This window comes from Brachycentrus maculatus, unplaced genomic scaffold (genome assembly GCF_059751285.1).
Source record: "Brachycentrus maculatus isolate JH-2025_06_01 unplaced genomic scaffold, ASM5975128v1 h1tg000463l, whole genome shotgun sequence".
Lineage (NCBI taxonomy): Eukaryota > Metazoa > Arthropoda > Insecta > Trichoptera > Brachycentridae > Brachycentrus > Brachycentrus maculatus.
Window position 1 is genome coordinate 146534 of NW_028281210.1, and position 21934 is coordinate 168467.

At 30.9% G+C, this 21934-nt stretch overlaps 1 protein-coding gene across 1 annotated transcript; it reads left to right on the forward strand.

Moving 5' to 3' along the window:
* The first annotated feature begins 900 nt into the window (after nt 1-900).
* On the forward strand, nt 901-19251 carry LOC148302296 (uncharacterized). Its single transcript, XM_088271822.1, has 4 exons — nt 901-1338; nt 3041-3353; nt 5455-5653; nt 17863-19251. The coding sequence occupies exons 1-4, from the start codon at nt 1059-1061 to the stop codon at nt 18142-18144; spliced, it is 1074 nt and encodes a 357-aa protein (XP_088127948.1). The 5' UTR covers nt 901-1058; the 3' UTR covers nt 18145-19251.
* Nucleotides 19252-21934: the final 2683 nt, after the last annotated feature.

The following is a 21934-nucleotide window of genomic DNA, read 5'->3' on the forward strand; positions in this document are numbered from 1 at the left end:
ACAAGGAAATAAATCTAAAAAATAATATACTGTAGTGAATCACTGACCCATAACAAGTCATCAAAAATAGCCCTCTGACAAAATACCTTCCTCTTGTAAAACAAACACCTATTTTTACATTTTGTCGGGTCTGGGAATGCTGGATTTATGTTGGTGACAGCTGTCATGAAACAGTGTTTGTAAATACGGCGCCTAGGAAAAAAACTTTACCAAACAATTGAATTTGGTTTTCGTTGTTTGTAAATTATTAAAAATCTACCCCAACCATAAGGATATCAAACAAGCTTGTAAAATATATCTTAAAATATTTATTTTTGGATCGTTTTTAAAGTTTGAGAACATAAAAAAAAACGTATTAAAAATAAATATCAAGCCACATATTGAACTTTTTACTGTGCAATGAGCTAAAAAAATACTTATTGCAAAGATATCTGTGTTACTAATTAGTTCTATTTTGGATTTTTTTCCTTGAAATGTGTTTTTTTTTATTTAATATGGTTACAAAAGTTTTTTTTTTAATAATTTTTATTCATTTTCTAAACGTTTCTACTAACAAACATAAAATTTAAAATTTAGTTCCCACCAATAAAGAGAAAGCTCTTGCATCTTACTTTATACTTACATATTGCTTTATATTTAACATAATTTTTTTTTTTTTACGATTTTATTTGATTTTTTATACTTGTTAACCTTAATCCTATGTCCCGAAACAAGTAATGGAAATAATTCATCGAGAATATTATATATGTGACTTATGTATGTAATATGTTTAAATGAATACATGTATTTAAACCAACGTAGGTACCCAAATATACAGTACCTACTGTCTTCATAAATAAGTTGTAGAAATCGAATTACCTGTATTTTCATGTTTTGAAATAATCCGAATTCAAATTGATGTCAATACAAAATATTCGCTATTTCTGATAATCCCAAAATTCACCGTTTACGATAAAAAATCACAATGTACTCAAAAGCATTTAATATATGCTACCCAAACAAGTCCTACAATAATTTATTTGACTAAGTATTTATAAAACAAATCAATTATATTTAAGATGAATTTAAATGGTAGAGAATCAGAAACAGTGTGTGAGGTACCCACTCCAAATTCAAGATTATGCTTAGCTAGCCGAGTCGAGATACCAGGGGTGCATGTTTGTCGACAGGCTTCTGTCAAATCCAAGTCCGACCCGACCATTTGCTCGACGACAGCTGTAGCTACAAATTCTGAAAATCCAGGAACCTCAAAATTGATTGTTAACAGTGTGAATTCTCAAAACGAAGCCGGGACTTCAAAAAATGATGAAATAAATGATGAACCGATAACAACAAAAGGTATAATTATTTTCATCATTTTGCTTATTAAATTTATTCATTGTGGTATTTGTTCCCGTCTTACATTATACATTGTACAAAAGTGGATTTTTAAAATAGGTAGGAGCTTGTTAGAGCTTTTTTTTGATTAAGAGTTTTTTATACATTTTTTTTACTTTGTCAAATTTCATATATTATTGCTTTAGATTCTATCATTTTCACTCTCCTTACCATCCATTGTTTACTTTGTGTAATACGACTTTTTGTGACTACCGGTTTTAGAAAATAATAAATAAAATCTATTATTTTCTGTCAAATTACTTACCTTATAGAGTTTTATCAATTAATGTTTCTTAATTATATTTTGTAAAATTTTCAGATATTTCTATTTTTATTTTATAATATTTCCATATGTAAATTATCTCTAGACATCAATTAGATTAAATGTGTTTTTTTATAAAAATATTTTTAAAGGATAGACAATTCATATTAAAATAATAATAATAAATATTTTTAAACTCTAAAAAAACTTTATATTGCAAATAATTAATTAATTAATTTTATGTTTGAAAGTGAAGCAAAGAGTTAGCAAAAGAAGGATGAAAGTGGACTGAATGCAGTCAAAATGCGTTCTCTCAGACAAATGTGCGGCAAGATGTTGGCTCCAAATCCTGGACGATGTATAAAACCTACTAAAGGCAACTAGAAACTGCTGGAATGCGAATGCTTAGATGGTCAGCTGGAGTATCCTCTAGAGATAAAATAAAGATTTCACGCATTCGTGGGAGCCTGGGTGTAACTTGGTGTAACGATAGCAAGGTAGAAGAAAGGCAATTGGGATGGTATGGGCACATAAGACGTAGAGAACCTGAACATATTGTAAACCAGGCGATCGCCATGGATCTTCCTCGAACGACATCTAGAGGAAGACCAAACGATTCATGGATGCTACAGAAAGATAACATGATTCGTAGGCATGGCCTAGGTGACGTTGTATGTATATGATAGAAAAACATACAGCTTGAGGACGAAAAGAGCTGGCCCTAACAGTCTACAAAAACGATAAGTTGGGATGAATCCAGGAAGAACAAGACTCTATATGTGTGTCGCCTACATTCAAAATCCGCCAGATCCAATTTTATAAGATTTTAAAATAAATACTTTTTAGTAATGCCAATTGTGGGTATTATTGTTTAAAATTTTTATATACTTGAAAAACATGCTAAAAAATACTTAAAAACAGTGTTGTATTTCAAATTCCGCTATATTCATGGAACTTGCCTTCTGACCCATATTGGTCAATCAGAGAGCGGGGATAGGTCAAAAATTAATATGACGTCATTATCGGTTTGCGTCTCGTGTTTTTTTTAATACTGAAAAAATGTAAAAACAGTTAAAATTCTCTATTTCATAATATTTTATATAAAGATAGACAAATCTTTTAAACATTAATGCTACCCGGAGAATTTTGCATGAAAAATATTAAGTTTATTCAAAAAAATAATTAAACAATACCTTTTCTTCAAAATGCAAGAACAAAATTTTCTGCCCTGTAGCGCATAAATATTTAGTTAAAAATATGCCTCTTTTGCTGGGATATAGTTCATTTTCTGGGCATTTCGAAAACATGCACAACTGAAAATTGATGATTTTTGATTAATGACGTTCTTGAAAGGAGTGAGCGACATGTCATCCTTTATTCATATTTATTTTTAATTTTCAGGTGCCATTACGCTTACAACTATTGCATCAAACCATGATAAAACGAAAGTAAAAACTCCTCAAAATGCTTTTGAAACATCAAAGGAAGTCATACTAAGCCGGCAACTTGTTCATCCCACTGTAGACGAAGCTATTCCATTGGACACTGTTCGCAAAGAATCTTCGAAAAGTTCGAAACTAGAAAGATCCTCATCGGAATGTAACGTGCAACCTTTTGTGTCCACATGGTCCAGCATAAGTCTTCCTCGAGAAAATTCGTCATCCAGTACTGGGACTGAACTGTGTCGGATTTGTATGATGTGCGGCCGAGAAAGGTAATAGAGTACACCTCCCTATAACGCTGAGATTGGTACCGCGTTATCGGAGTGAACGTTATAGGGGGTTAATGTTTTAAATTGTCTTCTTCTTCTTTTTAAAGATCCAAGGGATATGTTTGTGCCTCCGCATGTCGCTCTTGGGATGTCGACTCCCAGCTGTCTGTCCATCTTTTCGGAGGTCTGTCTGGGGGTCTGCGTCGTTCAGGGTTGCCTTGGAGGGCGATACGTAGAAGTCTGTCTTCTGACATTCTGTTTATATGTTCCTTCCAGTATCGCCTTTGTTGTCGTCCCCACCTCACGATATCCTCCGTCTTACACATGCTCCGGATGTCGGTATTTCTTACTCGGTCTCGAAATGTGTTTCCAGTTATGGATCGGAGAGTCTTCATCTCGGAGTTTCGAAGTCGAATTTGTTCTGGAAGTATCTGCTCTTGCCTCAATCCTATAAGTGGCTGTGTAATTGTCTTCTTACATTTTAACCAGCGGAAATGACTGAAATGAGTCATTATTAAGTAAAAATACAATTTAAAACATTTACCCTCCAAAACATTCGCTCTGATTACGCGATACTTAATCTCACCGTTATATTAATTAATTAATTTATTGAAAGGCTAAAGCCTTTAACATAATATATATATGCAGTATCTAAAATAAAAATACACTAATGAATACACTAATAGAGAAACAAAAAGTCTTAAACATAAAATAATACTATAATAACAAATAGTAAGCACTGGTAAATACACGTCTCCTTCACACACATCGAGCAGCAAGAGAGAGAGAAACAGAGGTTTACTGGGATAAACGGTATTGGAAATATTTAGATTATATGTTACTTTAGATTTTATTTTGCTAAAAGAGATGAATGTAGATCTCAAAATAAAATAGAAGTACCACAAATGGGAAAATTTTGGATGAGGTAGATGATTTCGTATACTTAAGAAGTATGTTCTAGGGAAGCAAAGATTGATAAGATATGGATTAGAGAGTGAGTGCTAGGAACAAAGTAAATAATGCACTGAAATCAGTTACAGCAAATCCAATCACCGAGAATAAAACATGGAGTTGACAAAATAATGATGAAAGTAGACCGAATGCTGTCGAAATGCGATGTCACGAATGTGTGGTAAAACGATGTATGTATGATAGATGTTTGAATGGTGATATAAATGTGGAATGCAAGGCCGAGATAAGCATTATAGTTCAAGTTAAGAAAGGTGTGTTGAAACGACATAACATAAACATGTTTTTGGGCATATAGAATGAATGAGTGAAGAAATAACAGTTTAATAAATTTATGAGGCGAAAAAAGTTGGAAATAGGAGTAGAGTTAGACCGTGGAAAACATTTTTTTACATAAATTGTATACATTTATTTAAAAAACAATTATTAACATATTTAAAATATTTTTGCAGAGACCCACCAAGCCACCTTTTATATCTTGGCGGTGGAGGTCTTTTTGCTTACATTTTTTATTGTTTTTATCCATTTTAACCTAATATACACACAAAAAAGATAGAAAAAATAAATATAAATCAATAATATGCTTTTCCAAAACTTCTCACCATTATTGTCTATGTTCCCACTAAACCAAGTCCCACCCTTTAACCTCCCTTCTTCTAGTTATCACCCCACCCATCTCTACCAGAACCTGAATGATTTTTTCACCCGTTAGTTTTGTGATCATCTGTTGATGAAAATATCTGTAGTTTTCGAAACTAATCGTGTAAAATAAAACTCAAGAAGTGTTTAACTTGTCAAGAGTGAGACAGATATAGGGCATGATTATGGCGCGGACTAATTACCGACCTCGAGAAAAATCAGGGATCTGTTCTTTTATTTATCCTTGTGATGTTACAAATCATTAGTCAGATATTTCAACAGATGTCATAAGGCCAAGGATTGACGTATTATTTTATCTAAAGTTCCGTATCATGAAAAAATCCCTCCCAAGTTGAACTGAGGTTCGAAACTTGGAGCAAAGTAAAAACACATACTTACGCTTATGTCAGCCGCGTATGGGGCATGTTTTGTTAAAACATATACGGCTATGCGAGCCACATGGATCCGGTTAATAATTTTTTTTTTCTCTTTCCAGGTTGATATCTCCCTGCTTCTGCAAGGGGTCCTTAGGCCTCGTTCACGTATCTTGCCTGGAGCGTTGGCTGTCCATAGCTGGACGATGCAGCTGCGAGCTGTGTGGATTCAGGTTTCCAGTAGTTCAAACCCAAAGATACCCACTCTACAGGGCTCTCACAATATGGCTGAATCATTCCAGGAATAGAGTTACATTCCAGGTAAAATTTAACCGATTACGACATCATATAATTTAATATAATTTAATCATATAATTTAATAATTTAACCGATCACGACATCATATAATAACCCATATCGCTCGCTCCTTTCAACAACGCCAAATATCAAAAATCTTCAATTTTCAGTTTTGCATGTTTTCGGAATGCCCAGAAAATGCACTATATCCCAGCAAAAGCAGCATATTTTAAACTTAATATTTACCCGCTACAGGGTAGAAATTGTTGTTTTGCATTTTGAAGAAAATGTATTTTTTAATTATTTTTTAAATTTAATAATAATAAAACCCTTATCCGCACCCCAATGGTGCATAGTCTTATAAACGCAGTGTTATCATGATCGTTTTACACATGAAGGAAAGGTGATCAGCCCTCCGCTTCAGGTACCAGTCCATGGTAATATTGAATAAATATTACAGTGAAAAAATCACTTATATTTTATTTTTACCCCCCTTGGGAATCGAACCCGGGACCTCCAGAACGGTAGCCGAGCGTGCTGACCATTACACTACGGAGGCGGACTTTTCAAATGGAGAAAAAACATTCAGGTTTTACCTAAAAAGATATGTTGCACTGTAAAAAGTTCAATAAGTGGCTTGATATTTATTTTTAATACATTTTATCATATTTTAAAACTTTAAAAACGACCTCCTTAAAAATCTTTTTTTTTTTTAAATATGACGTAGTTGAAAGGAGTGAGCGATATATAGATTAACAGCGGTCAATATTTACTCTAAAGGTTTGTTTTTTCTTTTTCACAATTTCAAAAACACTTGACTTACTTACAATCAAGTCGCTTCCACGACTACAAAACCTTTCCATCCCTAGAAAACATTTCAATTAGGGACATAAATGAAATAAGGATTTCAACCATATTTATCTCTAAAATTTAAAGTCCGGTGTAACTTGATAAAGGAGAACTTTTTGACATCTCAACATAGATGAAGAAGGAAATGGATGTCTGGATATTTGCACGGCTTACGACCTGTCATGGGCTGGGTTACTGCCCGCGAACTCGCACATGACCCGATGATGGAATCGTATCATACACATATAACTTCACAAAAATTGGAACAGTATGGTCGTCAATCATGGGTAGAATGGTGAATGTTGCAATTGTATAAAGTAATCACTTAAACCAGACTATGACAGGTCTTAAGCCCTTTAATTACCCAGACTTGTATATTCTTCTTCATCTGCGTCGAAATGTGAAAAAAAGCCATAATATTTTTATTGTTTCCTAATTTTTGGACACTAATTCTGTATTTTCTTTACAATTTTACATGTGACATATTTTGAAATATCAATAAAAAATATTTGTGAAAATTACTCTTAATTTGTAATCGCTTACTCCAGAATGCCCCTGAATTTTAAATTGAAAATTTTAACGCATTCAAAATATTGTTAATAAAAGAACAAATGTAATAAATAAAAGTTTTAATAAAAAAATCAATGATATTTTCATGCGTGTCTTAGTATATGAAATAGTTTGAGGGAATCTTACACACATGTCTGTGTCGAGATGTCAAAATGTATAAATCACCCAAAATAAAGTGGAAATAAAAAAAAAAACACAATAAAAAATTATATCACCCACAAACATAAAAAAATGATAAGTCCCTCTCCAAGCACAGGAGCTTAGTCTCTGTATTGGAGAAGAGAACAGCATAATTGATTTTAAAATTGCAAAGTACTAATGTCTTTATTTTTAAAAAACTCTTCCAACTAAAAATTCATAAAATAAAAACTTGAGAAACCCAGATATGTGAAGAAGGATTTAGACACGCCCAAAATGCTGTATAAAAAGAATTTTATATAATTGATGGGATTTTTTTTTCCAAAAAAGAGAAAAATGTATTTGTGTTTTATTATTCACACAATTATTTAAATTCCGCACTATTTCTGTGAGCCTTAGCGGCTCATTATTAGAAATAGGTATCAAATCGCGGTAGAGTGGGTTCGAACCGAGAAACTGACTTAAGAGTCCACGATACTAACCACGGAACCACAACCCGACATCTGTTTTCGTGTTACTATTTCGTATTTTGAGAAAAGTCCAAGCGATAATCTAGGCATTTTCTAAGGAGCGATTTGGCTTCATCCCATAGTAGACAATAAGTATCTTCATCGCCTATTCGAACCTGACAAATGGATATGGACATATTGATGTATCCCTGAATATGTTCCCGGGGGAATGAGCATCTATGTAGAAATTGTAAGGAGAGGAGTGCTTGAATTCGCATTTAGAAAACGGGAATGAATAGGAATAGATATGTGAATAGACTTTTCAGGGGACCAAAAAATTGAATTCTGAATGGGAAATTGAATGAGACTTTTGCAAATAAGGATGTGATTTCGGAAATAAAGGAAATTTGATGATTTTAAAATTGGTCATTGAAGAAATTCTGAGGAACCCAAAAGCGGAAAACTAAATGAAATATAATAAATACATCTCAAAATATCCAATTAAAAGTTTCCGTTTTTTTTTTAAACTTATTTTTTTGTCATAAATTTTTTAGGCCTATCGAGACTATAATATTGACGTAGAGTGATTACTGCAGTGTCTAATATAATAAATAATATTAATATTGTAATTAGTATCTAAAAGTTTCCTAAATATATATATATATATATATATATATATATATATATATATATATATATATATATATATATATATATATATATATATATATATATATATATATATATATATATATATATATATATATGAACTTATTCGGTAAGATAGCGTATTTAGATACCGTGCTGGTGGTCCCGGGTTTGATTCCCAGGGGGGGTGAAAATAAATATTTGTGATTTTACACTCTAATATTTATCACCCTGGGCTAGTCACCGAAGCGCAGGAGTAATCACCTAGGCTTCATTTAAGTAACGATCAAGATAACTCTGCGTTTATACGCTGAAGTGCCCTATGCACCATTGGATACGGATAAGGGTTAGAAGAAAAAGAATAATTGAAGTTGTTTGACCGATGTTCAAATGGTGTTATATAAGGAAAGAATGCAAGGCTGATATAAACAGTATCGATAAAATTAAGAAAGGTGAGTGTTGAGATGGTTTGTACATATGAATCGAATGAGTGAAGAAAGGAGTGTTGAACAAATTTATGTGGTTGGTAGTAGAAGCAGAGAAAGACCGAGGGTGCGGTGTACCCTAACCCTGGAGTAAAAGAAAGAAAATTCGGTCAGTCAATAGTATAGTTGTCTCAACTTGATATGAAACATTTATCATTCCTCTTTTACATGTAAGCAGTTGGAAGTCTGACATCCCAAGGCTTACGACCTGGCATTTGGCTGGCTTAAGTGATCACTTCACACACTTGTGTAACGTTCACCATTCTGCCCATTGTTGATGGATGCACATACTTCCGTCTTCTTTCATATAAAAGAGGGATGATAGATATTCCATATCAAGTTGAAACAAAACTAACTAAATAACTAAACATCACGCTGCTTCCCCGGAGGGGTAGACAGAGAGAATCGAACGCCACACGATTTTTCTACATTCATGCATCTCCTCATACAAACCCGACGATTATTACGACTCCTGACTCGGCCGCTTTCAAGTATTTGACATACCTGATTGTGCCAAGATTTCCTCGGTCTTCCTCTGCTTCTTTTTCCAACTACATTCGCATCATAAATTTGTTTAACCGTTCTTTCCTCACTCATACGTTCCACATGTCCAAACCGTCTCAACACACTTTTCTTAATTTTATCGATAGTGCTTTTCTCAGCCTTGCAATCTTTCCGTATTTCATCATTCGAACATCTATCAAACATCGTTTTGCAACACATTCGTCAGAGGGATCGTATTTCGACTGCATTCAGTCTGCTTTCATCCTTCCTTTGCCAACTCCATGCTTCGCGTCCACATACAAGGGTTCGAATCAGGACTCCGTTGTGTACTGCCAGTTTAGCTTTCGCCGATAGATTTTTATTTGCTAAAACTGATTTTAGTGCACCATTCACTCTGTCCCCAGCATTAAATCTCCTTTCTATGTATGTTGGAACTATGCGTAAACTAGCAAAAATTCCCTAGTTATTCCAGTCCACTTCTGTTATCATGTCTTTACACTGATGTAACGTTGTATGTGCGTCAAATATTTTTTGCACGAATTCACATAATTCAAATATTTATAAAACAATTTACTGCGATATGTGCAATGAAATGCTTAATAAAATAGAGATCAATAATGTTTCTTTTAATACGTTTAAAAGTAATATTGTTGTTGTCTATTTGACCAGTTGATAAAGAAATGTTCTATATAGTTATACTTTTATGACAGTTTATTTGAATTGTTTTATTTTTAGATTACTTAGGTGGAAACCTATAATCGGAATTGTTATTTTTTTGTATTTTATCATATTATGTTATTTTTATCGAAATATTCTGTTGGTTTTCCAATAAAAAATAAATGAAAATATAAAATATATATATATAAAACCCTTATCCGCACCCCAATGGTGCATAGGGCACTGTGTCATATAAACGCAGTGTTATCTTGATCGTTTACACATGAAGGAAAGGTGATCAGCCCTCCGCTTCAGATACCAGTCCATGTTAATATGGAATAAATATTACAGTAAAAAAATCACTTATATTTATTTCACCCTCCTTGGGAATCGAACCCGGGATCTCCAGAACGGTAGCCGAGCGTGCTGACCATTACACTACGGAGGCGGACAAAAATAAAATAAAAAAATAATGATATTTCAAAGTAACAATATGCACCCCATTCAAAATTCGGGCAAGTTTCAGTTCAGAAAGTACAGTTTTGCGCTCTCCCGAGACTAGAACCCGACACCTCAACATGATCGAGTGGCGCCTTGCATAATGCAACAACCCGACCGGTGGGACTTCTCTGAATACATTAATATTAATATGAGGATATGTTATATTTCAATGACATACAAACGGATAGTATTTCACCAAATTTTGAAATATATTTTTATTTACAAGTTCATCGTTTTGTATGGCTACTTTACACCGTTGTTCGGTAACAAAACCAAGAGTGTATGTTAAATATAGCAAAAAAAAATGATAATTGAAATCCTGAGTTCCCAAAACTTATTTGACCCATTACGCATGGCCCCCCTGAAATTTAACTTTTTTAAACGAAATAAAACAGAAAAATATAGTGAACTTATTTTTGTGTACGTATTTACTTAGTTTTACCTCTAAGCTGCTCGATTTCGAGTGTCAAACTTCCGTCCCGTGCTGGATTATTTTACATTACAATATTTTTGACAAAAAAACATATTTTTGCGTATTTTTTGTATTGAAACTTTCGGATATCCATCATAGATGTTCAAAATACAGAATGCACTTTACTTATTATGTTTTTAAGGTGTATTTACACAAAAATATTAACATTTACGGACTCGCGGCCTAAAGTATGGCGGCTGTATAGAAGACGCGGCTGTCGTATCTGCGGAGCACGAGCCGACCGGAAGTATTCACGATAAAGTTGACACTAAATTAAAATAATTTTTATATTTTATGACAATAAATCAATGAAAACTAATTTATCCATGCCTCAAACCAAATTTAAGCGCAAAAAATATCCATAGGTGTTGATATAAGTACTTAAAGTTGAAAAACGACTATGCATGCGATCCGCAGTCAACGGTACTTCTATAAAAAACAACAATAGATGCGATCCCCAGCTTACGGGTTAGTAAATAAGATTCGCGGATGCTCAAATTCTTTATCATTTTTGCATATAAAGTAGCTTTAAAATAAATTATATTCTCAATATTATTGATATTTAAAGCATTTACTTTGTGGTTATTCATTTTGACTTTTTTTTACAAAAATGTTAGTAATATTAGTATTTAACCACTTACCAGAATTTTTATGTCTACCAGTGTCTAGACGTACCCGTTTCTTCGTCAGGACAATCACTCCAACAGCATGCAAACAATACTTCACGTTATCACCATAGCACTATTCACACACTTACAACTACAAAAAATGTTTATCACATGCGCTTTTTACGATATAAATGTTTCAACGATCCAATAACTACCCTGTTTTTTTATTCCCAATGGGTGTATACTGTTAACGCCACCCTGTTTAAAAGTTTATTCTTATTTTATTTTATTTTTCAAAACATATTACATACATAAGTCATATATCGCTCACTCCTTTCAAGAACGTCATAAATCAAAAAACTTGATTTTTCAGGAGAACGTTTTTAAAGTTCAAACATGAAATACAATGTATTAAAAATAAATATCAAGCCACTTATTGAACTTTTTACTGTGCAACAGATCTTTTTAGGTAAAACCTGAATATTTTTTCTCCATTTGAAAAATATTTAGTTTATTTAAAAAAAAATTAAACAATACATTTTCTTCAAAATGCAAAATTCACACTTTCTGCCCTGTGGCGGGTAAATATTAAATTAAAAATATGCCTCTTTTGCTGGGATATAGTACGTTTTCTGGGCGTTACGGAAACATGCACAACTCAAAATTGTCGATTTTTGATTTATGACGTTCTTGAAAGGAGTGAGCGATATAATATATAATATTCCCGATGAGTAATTTCTATTACTTATTTTGGGACATGGGATTAAGGTTAACAAGACTGGAACACAAATAATGAAGTTACAAAAAAAAATATTTTTTAAATTAAAACTAAAAAACTAAAACTTATGCATGGCAAAATATAAAATAAATAAACAGGTATAATAAATAGGCATAAGAAGCATTTTAGTTATTTTATATTAAATTTATCTTTGAGAATTACCTGAGCTATGCATAAGTAATCCAAGATTTAATGTTCTATCAGAGTCTTAAGAAATTATATTACGGAAATTCAAGTTTGCTGATGGCCATCTTTCATATTTAACGAATTCGTAAGCATTAAGCTAAAAGGTATTTCGGATTTCTTTTTTATTGTTAATACTCTATCGAATACTCAAGAAACTTTGCTCTTAAAAAGTCAGTTAGTTAATAAGAATGACTTAATGAATATGGCGTTGTTTTTTTGAGTACTTAATAATATTTTTCCATTTTTGTATAATGATACTCTTAGATTCTGAAAATATACTTTTTTTAAATAAATTACTGTGACGTGAATTGTTTACTGCCTTTTCATTTGTTTTCAATATAAATTATTTTTGAAAAGGGATGAAAAATAATAATTTATATATAATTCCCACTCGCTTGGACCTACCATTATTATTATTTTTAATGTAGCAAGTCGACATTGAATATATGTGTAGAAAATGTTTTATTGGCGGTATTCTTTTGTTTACATGAAGTAAGAAAACCAAAAAATGGATCACTGTCTCAACGTAGCTTCATCTTTTTTAAACGTTATAAAATAAAAGTACTTTGTTTTTAACCACCATTTATTGGTACTTTTCTCTAACCCGTTTCGACAAGAACCTCATCGTCATCATCAGGTTTAGCCTGATGATGACAAGGTTCTTGTCGAAACCCATTGGAGAAAAGTATCCATAAAAAATGATTAAACACAAAGTAGTTTTATTTTATAAAGTTTAAAAAAGATAAAGTAAAGTTGGGACAGTAATCCATTTTTGGTTTTCTTTCTTCATGTCAACAAAAGAATACCGCTAATAAAAATATTTTCTTCACATATATTCAATGTTGACTTGCTACAAAAATAATTATAATAATGGTACGTCCAAGCGATTAGGAAAGTTATAATGGATTTCGGACAAAATGGCGGAGAGCTTTTACGTCAAAAGTGCTTCAATTATTCAGTGCTAATTATCACTTGGAACGCCGTGTATTTTAGCTGCACAAGCTGCAGCTTCGACACTTTTAACCACGTCCCCACATATGTACCGAGATAAATGTAATATTATCTCATTAGAACAGTAGTCTACATATCGCTCACTCCTTTCAACAACGTCATGTATCAAAAATCGTCAATTTTCAGTTGTGCATGTTTTCGGAACGCCCAGAAAATGTACTATATCCCAGAAAAAGCGGCATATTTTAAACTTCATATTTACCCGCTTAGGGCAGAAAGTGTTGTTTTTGTATTTTGAAGAAAAGGTATTGTTAAATTATTTTTTTCAAATATACTTAATATTTTTCAAATGGAGAAAAAACATTCAGGTTTTACCTAAAAAGATGTGTTGCACAGTAAAAGGTTCAATAAGTAGCTTGGTATTTATTTATATATATTTTATTATTTTTTAAAACTTCGAAAAACTTAAAAAACGACGTCATGAAAAATATTTTTTTATTTTATTTATGACGTTGTTGAAAGGAGTTAGCTATATTATTACCCTACTATGATATTTAAACCCTTCATGAAACATCCACATTTGACAATATCTTCAACACCCTCATATTATTTATTGGTTGGTCATCAGCTCTGAGTAATAAAATGAAAACACTTGTATAATACCACTTTTTGAGATTGTTAATGTAAACGCGACAAGTTTCAAAAACCACGGATGTTCTCATCACAAGGTGAAAATAAAAACAAAGTATCATTTAACAATATTCTTAAGACCCTCATATATTTTATTGGTTTGGCATAATCTTTGTGTTATAACATGAAAACGCTTGTATAAGATTACTTTTTATGTTTATTAATGCCAACACGACTAGTTTCGAGAACCGCGAAGGTTCTCATCAAAAGGTGAAAATAAAAACTATCCAGCAGCAAATAAGCGATATATATGTACTGATAGAGGGGGTGGGGTATTATCTATAGGAGTTGATTAGGAGATGGTGTTTGATTTAGCAAGCAAATATAAATTTAAATGAGAATTTTTTTTATATATATACGTATGTTATTGATTAATATTTTTTTACAATTTAATTATTTGACAAACAAAAAAACTTTTGAAAAAATATTAAAAAATACTTTTTCAAAATTCCTCACCTTTGCTTTCCCTTTAATCCAAGCAACATCCCCTAACCTCCACCCTTCAGTTATTACCCCGTCCACCTATATTAGTACGTAGATTATTTATTGCTTTATAATTTGAATTTTCACCTGTCGATGAGAATACAGTTCTGTAGTTCTCGAAACTTGTGTTTGTATTAATAAACTCTAAAACTGGTCTCATGAAAGTTATTTTATCTTTAAGACACTTGAAGCATCTTATTGCCGTTTTTTTCATCATATGCGAAAAAAACCAATCATCTGTTATTGATATTTGTGTGTATGAATATATATAATATATACATAGTTTATTTCACGATAAAATAAATAGCTTTATCACTTGATTGTTAAAAATCCTCGAAATATTTTTTTCTTGATTGTTTATTAGGTGATAAAAACACGTGTGTCAAAATTAAATTTGCAGGTCTGTTTTGATGAAATTTCTAGTTTTCACTCTGATGATACATTTTTTTCGCTTTTACTATTACTTTAAAACGTTTCATAAATGTTGATCAGAGTACTGTTTGCAGTATATATATATATATATATATATATATATATATATATATATATATATATATATATATATATATATATATATATATATATATATATATATATATATATATATATATATATATATATATATATATATATATATATATATATATATATATATATATATATATATATATATATATATATATATATATATATATATATATATATATATATATATATATATATATATATATATATATATATATATATATATATATATATATATATATATATATATATATATATATATATATATATATATATATATATATATATATATATATATATATAAATATATATATATATATATAAATATATATATATATATATAAATATATATATATATATATATATATATATATATATATATATATATATATATATATAATATATATAATGTTGAGGTATTATACCTCTGAACAAGGTAAACTTAGAATGGTCATTATTAAATTCAGACACCTAGATAGGAGAAAGTATTAATCAAAAGCGGTCTAACTCCCCAACTACAAAGTTCAACGGCTTTCAGTTAGGGCTGCCATTTGGGGCTCTAATTAAACCGTGGCCATCGTTAATGCCACAGATAATCCTTACCTCGGTCATAAGCCAGATGTCGCCAATTATCTATGGACTTTATATAAATGTAAGAAAATGGAAATCGAAGAAAATACTCGTAAAAGTACCTGCATGAAATATAGCAAAAGCTTCTATTTTTAAATGTTCTAGTACCCACGGGTATTTGCAGGTTTTATTGAGAAATGTTTTGGATGCCATGCGATGCGAATCACTTCATCTTCTTCTTCAAACTCTCATCCGCACCCGATGGTGCATAGGGCACTGCATCATATAAGCATAGTGTTATCTTGATAGTTAACACTTGAAGGAAAGGTGATCAGCCCTCCGCTTCCGGTATCAGTCCAGGGTAATAGTGAATAAATATTTTAGTGAAAAATCACTTATATTTATTTGACCCCCCCCCTAGGAATCGAACCTGGGACCTCCAGTACGGTAGCCGAGCGTGCTGGCCATTACACTATAGAGGCACTCATTAATTATTTAAAAAAGATTTTTTTCCAATGAAGTTCATTTATTTTATGTAGTGATATTATATTTACTTAGTGCATCATTCGCAAGATTATTTTATTTTTTAAATTTCACATAGATAATAAATGCACATGAGCGAGCTTATTGCTTAGTAGCAATATCTTCTAACCGAAAAAAGAAACAGTGCTACGAGTCAAGGTTTTTACATTATACACCTGTTTGAAGAAAGGTGGGCAGATGGTGCTTGTACACAGGGTCGTAAACCTCGTAAATGCCCAGACTTCTGTATTCTTCTTCATCTATGTTGAGATGTCAAAATGTAATGCATAAACCGTTTAGTTTAGTGTTAAGGCGTATAATTCTTAATTTTCTAAAGTTTATCCTAACCTAAAACAGCGGCGTTTGCGTTAAGCCGATAGTACTCGAATCACTTTATAAGTCCACTTAGAAGTTCCATCAAATTGTCTAAAGAACGAGGTGCGCGTGGGTTGAATGCTGTATAGATGCTATACCAACCCTCGCCTAACTTATCCACAGCCCAAACTACCCCTAGTCCGCAGATAATAACTTAAACCACCCCTCCTTCACACCGCGGTGTAAAATATTGACGGTTGTTATAAATAGATACCGAATGAATAATATTCTCTGGCATTCCATGGCGTATATTTACCCGGAGCCAATGAATGTTAGTTTAAAGCTGTTGAAATGCATTTTTCTGTTATAATTTATATGTAATTACTTATCTCTTGTACCTACATACGTTTATTTTACTTTGTACGAATACTCGTATATACATTTCATATATACATATGGAGCTAAAATATAGTAGAGTAGAGAGGCTGAATTGAATTGCTTTACCTTTTTTTCCCATACAATATGTTCTTGAAAATACTGTAGGAAATATTTAAAAATGTGTCATTTGTAATTTACCCTATATTTTTTAAGGATATTTAAAAAACACGGCGGGGATTTCATACGGATGTTACCGATTTAACTATGCAATGTAGATATAACTTTACCTTTCTTAATTTTAATTTTACTTGGTAAATCTATTGTGACACGTCTTTCAATGCATTCCGCATAATTTTCAAACACCGGAAAAATAGATAGATAAAGGTTTTTCACTTTAAATTGGACGTTTTACAAAACTAATAGGACGTTTCATAATGATTCAAATTAGTATTGAAATATGTATATGAGATACATATATTTGAAATAAATACGGTGTTTTAAAATGATGCGAAATGCATTGAAACACTCGATTTTTTTCTAAAATGGTGTTTTAAGTTTTAAAAAATTAATTATTTTACCAGCTTCGGGTTGTGGTCCCGTGGTAAGTGTTGCGGATTCTTAAGTCAGAGTTTCTCGGTTTGAATCCACTCTACCACAATTTGTCTATTTCTAAAAATGAGCCGCTTAGGCTCACAGAAATAGTATGAATTGAAATATTTGTGTAAATAATAAAAACAAAAATATTTCTCTTTTTTTTAAAGAAAAAGAAAATCACCAAAAATAAATTAAGGTTTTTGATTTACAACATTTTGAGTGTGTCCAAATACTTGTTCACAAATCTGGACTATCTCCACTTGGGATCACAATTTCTGTTATTGGACCTTAAGCTACTTTAGTGAATGTATTAAATGTATTTTAAATTCAAGTTTTTATTTTTTATTTATTATTTTCCAGACTGATTTGCTATTCTTCTCAATGCTATCCATCCTCACGACAGCCATGGTGGTCTGCTGTGTCATGGGATCGCGCTACTTCATGGAGCAGGGCGGCGTTCTAGGCCTTCCGAGGGTGGTGGCCGAAGGGCTCACAGACGCGCTGATGGTGACCGTCGTCTGCGGATACATCGTGACCACGTACGCCTTATGGAGAGACCACGCCATCGTATGGCGACGGTGGCGAAACGCGACCATGGATGTCAGACTGGTCCTGGAAGATCAGAGACCCCTGCAAACCTGATCTTGGTGCTATAACTAGGCTTGCCAGATGCGATCATGGACTTCAGACTGGTGCTGGAAGATCAGAGACCCTTGCAAACCTGATCTTGATGTTATAACTAGGCTTGCCAGTTGCGACCATTGACGTCAGACTGGTGCTGGAAGATCAGAGACCCATACAAACCTGATATTGGTGCTATAATTAGGCTTGCCAGTTGCGACCATTGACGTCAGACTGATGCTGGTAGATCAGAGACCCTTGCAAACCTGATATTGCTGTTAAAACTAGGCTTACCAGATGCGACCAAAACATCAAATTCTCTTCATCATCGTTAGTAAGAGATAAAAAAATATCTTACTGAATTATTCATTTGTGAATTATAATTATCTGTGGTAACGCTTTTGTTACTTCTCGTCGTGTGTATTTGGCCAATAAAATCCAATTGCCTGGTATGGTTGCCGAGTTTCAAAAAACCATTAAAAATTACGTTGCTTTTTGATTCAGAAAAAAAGAGAAACATTTTCGACGGCAATTGTTTCTACACTTTTGTTTCATAATCTTGTCTTACCTCTTCGAGTTTCATAAGACTGGCCTAGACAAACCTAATTTTGATGATTAAACTAGGCTTGCCAAATGCAACCATGGTCGTCAGACTGTTACTAGAAGATCAGAGACCTACCTGCAGATGTTGATGCTATAACTAGGCTTATCATTTAATTGACATCTTTCACGTGTGAGTTCTCGGCACCATCTTTGATTGAGTTGTCAAATGTTTTTATCACATATTCTTTTTCATCTATATTGAGATATCAATATAAATAACTCCCGAGTGGACAAACCCAGATTTATGAACTAAGATTTGGACTCATTCAAAATATTGTGGATATCCAGATTTAATTTAGATTTTTTAAATGTCACGAGTCAGAAGGCCACAAGTTCTCTACCTCTGGTTTAATCAAACACAGCTTATCAGCAATCTAAGCATAAAAATGACGGAACAAGGTGACAGCTATCAAAACGAAAGAATTACAAATGCCATACCAGTTGACAGATTGTTATATTTCCGCATCCCATAGATGGCAGTTTACCAATCTTGCTATGAACTTTGACATAAAAACGGATACGTTTTGCATACTTATTAGCTTTTGATACAACTTAAAGCGTTATTATTTTGTGATTATACCGCAATGTGTATAATAAGTTACCTTCATGGATATAAACTTAAACTTTATAAGAAATATAAATAAAAAAAACGAAATCGATACTTTTTGAATAAATTGTTTAATTTATTTAGTTATACCTTTCAAATTACTCAAAGGAAAAATAATTACTAATAATATGGATTATCTTTAAATTGTAAAAGAAAACACTGATTTTTTAACCACTTCATTTAATTACGACAAATAGTTTCGGAAGCTATGTTTCCATCTTCAGGTCTATATATAAACTAAAACATAATAAATAATTATATGTTATAAGTAAGTTAGGGGTAGGGGGGTTAGTCAAGGTGGAGTTTGAAAATAAAGGAAAATGGAAAGCAAAGGTGAAGAATTTTTAAATAATATATATATTATTTATTAAATTATTATAATATGTTTTAGTTTATATTTAGACCTAAAGATGGAAATATGGCTTCCGAAACTAGTCGTCATAATAAAATTAACTCAAGTGGTAAAAAAACAAGTGTTTTTCATTTACAATTTCATCATGTTTTATCACAAAGTGAATGCCGAAACAATAAATGGATTATCTTTACATTATACAAATATTAAGTAATACAGCATACACCCTACCATTCCATAGTCAGCTAATATTTTTTATCTGATGTCTGTTTTTAAGATGGGAGCTGCATTTATTATTTATCTTGATTATTATGTACGAGGTTTATGGATCATTAAGTAGATTTTTGTTTCTTCTAGTTAAAATATTGTTTTATTTTAATCTGTGTTGGGAAAAGGAGGGATAACTTAATGTGGGCCATTGAGAAACTTCTCAGCATTTAGTCATCGCTGGGAGGAACAGGCCTTCCGTTCCACTATAAGGGGGGTTCGGTATTTTGTGTCCTAGCTTGGTGTATGGTACCAATATCATTCACTATTTCTAACATAACGTTTTTTGCCAGTACACCCGCGATATACGATTTCATCTCTCGTGAGAGTTCCTTATGAACTAACAGAGTATTCAAAATACTAGAACATGCCAAATTTTCCTCGGTTTCCCTCTGCTTCTTTCTCCAACTACATTTGTCTCATATTTTCTTTTACTGTTCCTTCTTCACTCATTCTATTTGAAATACATGAAAATCTCATTACACCTTTTTAAATTTTATCCTTATATCAATCACCATTCGTACCTACATCGTTTTACCGCACATTTCTCTAAGACATTGCATTTCTTTTCCATTAATTCTCATAAATGCTCATAAATCACAGATATCAGTTGACCCGCAACGTTCGTATTTATATATATATATATATATATATATATATATATATATATATATATATATATATATATATATATATATATATATATATATATATATATATATATATATATATATATATATATATATATATATATATATATATATATAAATATACATATATATATATATATGTATATATATATATATATATATATATATATATATGTTTATATATATATATATATATATGTATATATATATATATATATATATATATATATATATATATATATATATATATATATATATATATATATATATATATATACATATACATATATATATATATATATATATATATATATATATATATATATATATATATATATATATATATATATATATATATATATATATATATATATATATATATATATATATATATATATATATATATATATATATATATATATATATATATATATATATATATATATATATATATATATATATATATATATATATATATATATATATATATATATATATATATATATATATATATATATATATATATATATATATATATATATATATATATATATATATATATATATATATATATATATATATATATATATATATATATATATATATATATATATATATATATATATATATATATATATATATATATATATATATATATATATATATATATATATATATATATATATATATATATATATATATATATATATATATATATATATATATATATATATATATATATATATATATATATATATATTGAATATCGTTCCTTTGCTTAATTTTACTGGGAAAGCAATATTTTCATTGGCTAAAAATTTTAATAGCTTAAGTTCTGAACAAAATAATGAAATTATTAAGTATTCCTTTTATTAAATTCTGATTAAGTCGTCAGAGGACAAAGGAAAAATAATGAAATTTTCGGAACGTGGAACATACTTATCAAGCTCAATGAATACGGAAGCACAAAATGAATTCTTTTAATAAATTAAAATTCATATCCGCTGTAATGAGGATGAAAAATTAAATAATAAACCAAGACATTACTCATCCCACCTCAAAAAATTTGCTTCTTAGTTTAAATCGGTTGGAATGTTGCATCTTCAAACAATAGTATATCCTGTTCATGGATGTACCCAGAGGTATTTACGTGGTTAACTCGCAAAATAACCGCGTTTGTTAACTGTTTGTCTTTATTTAATGTTTAAGACTCTTTTCTGCTTAAAAAAATATTAAAGGACATAGCGATGTAATATTTTCATATAAATTTCTTTTACCACGATTTATTTACCTACCAATTATATTTTTACACAATTTGGTCCAAATATTTAC